Source organism: Saccostrea cucullata, unplaced genomic scaffold, assembly GCF_032062105.1.
Source record: "Saccostrea cucullata isolate Sc308-1 unplaced genomic scaffold, CSIRO_AGI_Scuc_v1 ctg2830, whole genome shotgun sequence".
NCBI classification, from domain to species: Eukaryota; Metazoa; Mollusca; class Bivalvia; order Ostreida; family Ostreidae; genus Saccostrea; species Saccostrea cuccullata.
The window spans coordinates 861-9,409 of NW_026934701.1; the positions used below are offsets into that span (position 1 = coordinate 861).

An 8,549-nucleotide genomic window follows, 5' to 3' on the forward strand; every position below is an offset into this window, starting at 1 on the left:
TTTACACCCTCTATTATCGATTTACCATACCCCATGGAACTGATTAAAACATTTTATATAGTTACAAGTATCAACAAATGAAAACTCTGAACATGGCATAGGCATGGACACCAGGAACTTCCAGAGGTAGGATAGGATGCCTAGGAAGAAAAAGCATCCTCCGATGACAAGAACTTTATTTTAATCACAAAGCGAAGGAATTCATGACTTTCTAGATTGTACATGCAGACATTGTTGAAGTATGAAACTAAAGTCCAGATTAAAAACGATGACAATTTATTAGCTATAAGTGGACAAACTCTGTCAAATAATGGAAGAAAGCGTTGTGTATTATGACTTTCTTTCTGCAGTATGGCTGCTAACTGAATAAATGTATCAAACAGCAAATAATATCACATACTTTTGTATATAATTTCTTTGGTCTTATTTGAATTGACCATACGCATTTTATTGTAGTATACATGTAGAGTCAAAATTAACTGATAAGATGCAATTTTTAAATTTCTCCATCCTGTTTGAGTTTGTATCTAATACAGATGAATCAAAGAATATTTAATGTTTTTCCTGTTCTACAATTTTCGTTTTGTGTCGTATGTCAGCATTCTGACATCTCTGTCTTGTTCCCATTTTGACAACTCCTCTTCTGGAAGAATACGTTTCATTACTTCTCGCATTAATTTATCACAGTCTCCGAAGACCCTTGATCCGTATGGAACTTCATCATCATCCACTTTCAAACAAGTTTCATCAAAATCAGTCACTTGTCTGAAAAGATTTTTTAAACATGATTCACTTGTTAATTTTCTCAAATGAATTAATACTTTTAACAAGAAGCTGCTTGCATTTTAACAAAATTCAAGGAAATTCTCATAAAAATCAGTCACTTGTCTGAAAAGATTTTTTATAAATTATTCACTTGATAATTTTCTCAAATTAATTAATACTTTTAATAGGAAGCTGCTTGCATTTTAACAAACTTCAAGGAAATTCGAATTTTATATTTCCAATAGATACTCTCCATCTTACGAGATTAAAGTTTTTTTAAAAAAAAAAAAAAGAGGCTTGTATTTCACATTTTCGGTATTAAAAAGGTTTGTTTGATGTACCTGTTGCAAATGATTAAACGCGTTGGGCGTTTACCCATCTTCACCATCTCGTTTGCTGGAAACACCTTAAGTGTCGTCCCGAGTGCCAAAACCAGATCAGCGCGCGAAGCTTGTTCTACGCCGCTTCTGAACACGTTTACCTCTAGATAATCCCCGAAGTTTATAATGGTGTTCATCAAGTATCCGGTACACTTCTAGAAAAAAGAGTTTTAATATTAGAATCGTAAATAATATAACCGCCTTATCCTTGATCAATATATTCTTATTTTTTAGGTCACCTGAGTAAACTCAGGTGACCTATTGCTATCTGTTTTCGTCCGTCGTCGTGCGTCGTTCGTCGTGCGTTAACATTTGAACATTTTCAGCTTCTTCTCTGCAACCACTGAACCAATTTCAACCAAATTTGGCACAAAGCATCTAAGGGTAAAGGGAAACAAAAGTTGTGAATTTCATGATCCCTGCCCCCCTGGGGCCTGAGGGGTGGGGCCAAAACCACTAAAATTAATGCAATCTTTAAAAATCTTCTTCTTTACTCCTGGACATCAAGCAGTCAAACTGTTTGCATGATTGTAATCAGCAATGAGTCCTCTACCAAAATTGTGAAATTCACGGCCCTGGGGTCAGGGGTTCTAGTGCTAGGGTGGGGCTAAATGAGAAGTTAGTGAAAATGCATTATTTCTTTGAAAATCTTCTTCTCTGCTCCTGGGTATTAAATAAACCAACTAAGTACATAGTTATGATGAGCAGGAGTGCCTCTACCAAAATTGTGAATTTTATGGCCCCAGGGTCAGGGGTTCTGGTGTTAGGGCGGGGCTCTATTGATTATATAGTGAAAATACATGAATTCTTTGAAAATCTTCTTCTCTGCTCCTGGGTATTAAATAAACTAATTAAGTACATAGTTATGATAAGCAAGAGTGCCTCTACCAAAATTGTGAATTTTATGGCCCCAGGGTCAGGGGTTCTTGTTTTAGGGTGGGGTTCTAATGATTATATAGTGAAATGCATGAATTCTTTGAACATCTTATCCTTTGCTCCTGGTTAATATGCTAATGATCTAATTACATATTTAAGGCCAGGATTTATTTTATTTTCAGTTTTACAAACCCTCCGCTCAAGGTTTTGAATTTTCAGAAAAAAATAAAACAATTTTTTTCTTTCCGATGTCAAATTTGAGTCGGGATCGAGATTTCAAATTTATGAACTCGCACTTCCGGTTTTGCAATGAAACGGTGGGTAAATATAGCTAGATCTGAGAAGATATCTTGGTTTAGTGTAAAATTCATCGATAAGAGTGCCATTCAAAACGTTTCACCCGTTCAAAGGACAAATAAAATGCTGACGACTTTGTTGCACAATGACATGCTGATGAGATAATTATGTATTCGTTTCAAAAGTAACTGTAAATTATTTTCCTCCCCCAGGTTTTAAACTGCCCGTGGTAGCTATTTCATATTGCCAGGGACATTGTTTAGGTCTCTGTTATAGCTTACAGTCTAAGCACCATTCTTCAGAAAAGGGTTGCTTATGCATCAGATGTAATGAATAAAACTATGGGAGAAGTGAAGTTCATTTGAGGAAGAAATAAACAATAACCTGAAGAAATAAAAAAAATTTCAACTATTAAAAGGCAAGGATATACAAATATATACAGGCATGTAGTATCATTTGTATCAGCCAGAAAAATTATTTTACACTTAATTGAAAAAATGTTGACCCTACTCCCCAATACTCCCTGTCTGTTTTATGATAGGAATTATAATTTTAGGCATCAAGTAAATTTTAGAACAATGTCTACACATTCACCTAACACACGTTAAAAAAATGAAGATATATTGAAAGACTTTTAAAGAATTGATTTTTTAAAATATATTTTGATCAACATCACAAAATTTATATAACTGGCCCAAACTGACAGATGATGAAATAAGCAATTAAATGTTCTACTTTCCTATTTGTAAGCTTTATGTTTCCAGTGGTAAGGAGCCTATTAGGATAGCATAAAAAAGAATGTACAAATGTTAATAATTTATTTATCAAAAAAAATTTTTTATTTCCTTCTCCTTCGGGACTTTTTTATTCTCATGTTCATAACTAAACCTAAACATAAAAAAAATGCTGGCCTTATAATGAAGAAAGGGGCCTCTTTCAAAATAGATAATTTCAGGGCTGCTGGGTCAGGGGTACCAGGGGGGTACTTTGACTAATAAAATAAATTAATGCTTTGAAATCTGCCCTTTGATAAGCAATGGTGCCTCTTTCAAAATTTGTGAATTTCATGGCTTTTGGCTTAAAACACGAACCAAATACAATCGCTGGAAAGTTGTTACATGATACTCAGGTGACCTATAAGGCCCGTGGGCCTCTTGTACATTAATGAGAACGTTTCAATTGATTAAGAAAAATAGCGTACTTTATTTTACCTCAACAGTTTTCTGGAATTGAAAACTGTAATAAATAGTATTACCTTTTCACTACAGGAACGACCAGTCCGATGATTAATTCGGCACTGCTTGCAGATATTGACGGGAACTTTGGTAGATTTTCCATTGCATCTGAAATTTCTTTCATATCGTTTTTTGCACTTTTCACATTTTTCGACAAACATATTGCCATGCAATTCTGTTATCTGACTTTCTTGAAGTCCAGAGAGTCGATGCAGTCCATCAACATTTTGACTGATCACATGCTTTAAATTTCCCATTTCTATTAGTTTGAATAAAGCCTCGTGTGTGTAAGTTGGACGGAGCTTTTGAACGTCTTGTATTTCTCTCTTAGATCTCCCCTTGCTTCCTAAAACGGGATGAAATATAAGCTTGATTCCATACATTAGTTAAATGTCAGTTCAAGGCTTTTCTTGATATAGGGGGAAGATACATCTTGGTATGTAATTCCTGACCTGTAAATCTGACAAGTATATTTAATAATATTTTGTAATTATTGCTTTACCATGCTCTTGGACTTTGTCTTTTTCTGTCCATTTGCCCTGAATTCCTCGGAAATCCCCGATACCTGCCGCGGTGGAAATACCAGCTCCTGGTTATGAAACATGTTAAATTATCAATTTATTTCTTGTTATGCTCGTGGGCTTTTTTGATTAAAAAAATATAATTTTGAGCTCATCTGGTGAAAAACAACAACAAATAACTTGGGTGAGCATTGTTTATAAATTAATTTTATACTATAAATGCCCATGGCTCACCTGTAAACGCTATGCAATAATCAGCATTTTTTATCAGGTTGACTATGTGGTCTGCTTCCTGTTCAAATTTTGCGCACGAGTCATGGATTTCTACTGTCTTTGCAGCCTCTTTCACCATTTCTTTTTCGTCCTTTGTTAGAGGTGATTCCTTGTCCTTATATAGCCCACGCAAGGCAAACCAACATTCTGTGTGGAACGTTGCAAATCCTTCGTCATTCCAATTAACAAGGAAACCTATTAAGAATAACAGAGATCACTTATAGGTAATCTTATATTTGGTGGTCTTATAAACATAAAAAAATAAAGCATTTATTTTGTAAGGTACCAAAAAATTCAGATTAAATGTGTTTCAAAATTTGTAAATTATGTATATGTACGTATTTTTGTTCCTAATTCTATACTTTTTTATATATAGATTCGAATAAAAAAATATCATTGTCTAATAAAAAATGATAACAAATACATGAAAAGTACTTATAGTAATTGTCATCTAAAGGGAACTTTGTGAAGTGAATAACTAAAACATTCTGTGTGGGTAGACAAAAGTTACATGTATTATACGTATTGATTTACAATGATCTTGGAAAAAGAATAACCGATACTTATACTAGAAGCACACACTTGATCAAGTAGCCCCTCACCCAATGCTCTGAGAAGTAAAGTATTTTTATGAAATAAATATATTTCATTTGACAAATTTCTATTCTGATATTGACAAAAATTTTAATTAGGTAGACATTACAAGCGTGGTCGTCTAAGTGATTTAATAAGGTCTGTATATACAAGTACTGCCCCGTTTTCTAATTTCTAACAAATTCATGTTGTTTAAAAGATAGATTGAAGGATATTGAAATGTCAAACCTGATCTTTTGCTTTTTGGAACAGCATATGCCCTGACATCCGCGTGTCCGTCCTCCTTTCCGATGGGACCTTTATCACAAGAAATCAAACGACATTTCACAGTACCGTCTGTTCCAGTGGCCATTTTAAAGTAAGTATCCACTACCGTCGCTGTATTAATCTGATTAAATGTCCAGGTTGTATTGTTTTTGTTGTTATGCATTCAAAAACTGACACAAAATGTTAAAAATAGAACAGGGAATCCATAATTTAAAGGTATGACTAATATAAGGTATCTTGACCTGGTTTAGAACATATGAAAAGAATGGAAATGTTTTCCTTCATGTTTTATTTGACATTGCTATATGGAACCTAAAACATTTCGAAACTACTGCAATCTGCTTTTAAATTTAGAAGTTTAAAAAATTGAATTTCTTATTGTTAATTAAAAAAAAATATTAGGTCAAGAATTGAAAATCATCTGTTTAAATTTCTCTTCAAAAAACTTTAATCCCAATAGTAATTGTTGAACGTCTATATTTTTTAATAAGCAGAAAATATCTTAATTGCGCAATAGCACAGCTGGTATTTATATCATTTTTACGAGTTGATGGACATCAACTCAGGTTATGTTCTTACAAATGTTGACCTAATTTTCAACCAAAGTACACACATCATTAATTCAGTTCCTTCTACGATAAAGTGTACCGTATCTTGAGAAACTCAACATATATAAAAGCGAACATATATACTGAACACATGTCAACGTTTCTTTTTTTAAAGGAAATTTATTTTAAGTATACACAATAGAATTTTCATTAATATGCCTTATTGTGTCGGTCCGACAAAAAAGATAGTGCATTTTAAACCCCCCGAAAAATGAAAGTGTATTTCGTCTCTTCTCATATGTGCATATATGCCTTGTCGATTTTCAATTTTTTTTCAAACTAATTGCATAAAATATTGGTTAATTTTTTTCTGTGCCAAGTGTTTCGGAGTTTATGCAAATTTAGGCCAAACATAGTGGTCGAACTACTTTTTGATATTCATACGCACCACGCTACTTTGTTTTGTAAACAAAAACACGCAAAATCGGCAGCACAAGAGTGACTTCAAAAGAAATTGACGGGACTGTGGAGGCTCACTAGGAACTTTTTAGAAGGTCCGTAAAGGTAAATACATGTATACTTAAGTATAGTTGCACGTGTTGCTCTGAAATATAAGCTTAGCCAGTAGTTTATCGATAGGACTTCGTATGGTACTGACCGAGTAAACATTTGCGCCACCTTGTTTTCGCGGCTCTGGGGGCCTGGTTTTATACAAGTTTTTCTGTTTGTTTTGTCCGCATAATTTAGGGGCGTAGCTTCCATTGTGGTAATGAGGCAACTGCCTCAATAGAAATATTATTTTAAGTCTTTGAAAACACACAAAATAGCAGTCGTGCGACAGGACATGCCATAGAATTTCCGACTAGATTTCCACCTTCCTGACAGAATTGGTCATGTTTTAGTGAAAATCGAATGAATATTCTTTTTTTTTTGCATGCAATGATGCTAAACGAAATTATCCAAGATGACATTTCTACTTGTTGTATTACACAAAAAATACGACGAGAACGAAGCATCTGTTGGAACGACGCCATTTTTATTTTAGCCAGGAGCGGATCAAAATCCACCACACACACCTGTTCATAATAAATCTGGAATGAGTTATTTTAATTGATTTATGTTTGCTGTTATCGCTTCAGAAAAATATAGACAACTTTTTAAATGTGACATAACAGGGTGAAAGTGTCTTATTTATTGATTTTCATTATAAAATTAAAAAAATAATATTCATAAATGGGAATATGTGAAAAAAAATACACATGTTCTGGATGACATGCGAGTACAAAGACATCCTGTGTCATAATACTATGGAATTAACAATTTGAGATGTTAAAAAAAAAAAGAAAGATCAGATCGAGATTTTGATAATCTTAGAGATTATTATGTTGATGATGTCAAGGGCTCAAAAAAGAAAAAAAGACAAAATTTTCTTGAAAATATCAGGTTAAAAAAATTGTCAAAGCAAAGTCCTCAGCTATTTCTTGCATTGCAGCAGATGTGCATCAAGCATCAAACAATTTCTCAGAAGATAGTAGAGGTAGACAGTGTACATGTTGCTAATACAGTCTTGTAAGCATTTTGTATAATGAAGTGGTTTGAATTCAAGTGATCTTAATTTATTGCTTTGGAAAGATGATGATTTACATTTAAGATGTCATAATAAATAAAATACCCTTCAAATCTTCCATTTCACTTGTTATTTATATGTTGTTTTAATTAGAATTTAAAATTAATTATTTTTCTAGAAGTATAAACAACAATGGCTAGAGCATAAAGGATGGCTGGGAGATTTGATAAACTTACTGTTGTAGGAGAACAATTTCAAGCATTGATATATATTAGAAAATTGTGCTGTCAGTCTTTTGTATGTTGGAGGACAAGCTTCCCCTTGAAAACTGGAACAAATGTGAAATGAAGAATGTGTATCTTCATATTGAGAACTTTTCCTTGTAAAATTACCTCTGGGAAAAAGTTTATTTCATATCAATTTATTGTGTTCATTATCTGGTTTAATTTAATTGGAAGGATTTGATTACGAAACCTTTTTCACTGTTTCTGGAGGTTTGTTGGTTAATTTCTCATTCCGGAGAAATGTAACCTCCCCTACACATTTTGCATTCTTAATGCTCGTGACACTTGTGAGAAAATTATAAACAAAATTGTGACTGTGTTTTTCTCTTTCTAAAAAATTCATTTTCTTGTATTTTTACTGTATATTGTGCTTTTACACATTCAAACTGGTAGACTGCAATGTTAAAAAATCTTATATGATAAGTATAATAGTAGTAATTGCCAAATTGATTATGAAAAGTATTTTTTTAAAGGGATACATTTGCTGTATCCACATTAAGGACATTCAGATACTGTTGTACCATGATATTTATAAAAAAGCGCGTCATTTCATTTGTTAAAATAGGACACTAATAATCAATAAATGTATAATGTAAAAAGAATTTACCATGCTTTCCTTATTATTTCATGACATTAATTGTTTATGGGATTTAATACAGTGAGTTATCTCATGAAATTGACATCAGAAATCAAATGGAAGTCTAAATTTCTGCTATTTAATGGCAATTTCATTTCTTTATCAATAAAGCAGTGTTCAATTTATAAGGTTGAACCATCAACTCGTATCAGTACTTTCAGTACTTTGATTTCTATGGTTGGTATTTGTCACTATCGGAATGTGCATATTGAGCAAGATACTAAATTCAGATGGTTATATTGTCAGACGTAGGACTGAGATTTGGTGCTTCGCAAATAGTTCCAGGCCCGTATCTGAATCTTAGA

The 8,549-nt window shown here is 33.0% G+C and overlaps 1 protein-coding gene across 1 annotated transcript; it reads right to left on the reverse strand.

The window, feature by feature from the left end:
• Window positions 1-428: 428 nt before the first annotated feature.
• On the reverse strand, window positions 429-5,631 carry LOC134241203 (NAD-dependent protein deacetylase Sirt6-like). Its single transcript, XM_062723276.1, has 6 exons — window positions 5,170-5,631; window positions 4,309-4,542; window positions 4,056-4,142; window positions 3,574-3,899; window positions 1,107-1,300; window positions 429-765 (listed from the first exon to the last, which is right to left on the reverse strand). The coding sequence occupies exons 1-6, from the start codon at window positions 5,369-5,371 to the stop codon at window positions 570-572; spliced, it is 1,239 nt and encodes a 412-aa protein (XP_062579260.1). The 5' UTR covers window positions 5,372-5,631; the 3' UTR covers window positions 429-569.
• Between the last annotated feature and the right edge of the window lie 2,918 nt (window positions 5,632-8,549).

Bases quoted from the DNA above. Each gene is read 5' to 3' on its own strand.
- LOC134241203 (XM_062723276.1), bottom strand. From the start codon at position 5,371: ATGCATAACAACAAAAACAATACAACCTGGACATTTAATCAGATTAAT. The intron at 4,543-5,169 runs GTTTGACATTTC...TATTCTTAATAG, and splicing joins TCCAAAAAGCAAAAGATCAG to GTTTCCTTGTTAATTGGAAT. The intron at 3,900-4,055 runs GTAAAGCAATAA...ATCCCGTTTTAG, and splicing joins AGACAAAGTCCAAGAGCATG to GAAGCAAGGGGAGATCTAAG.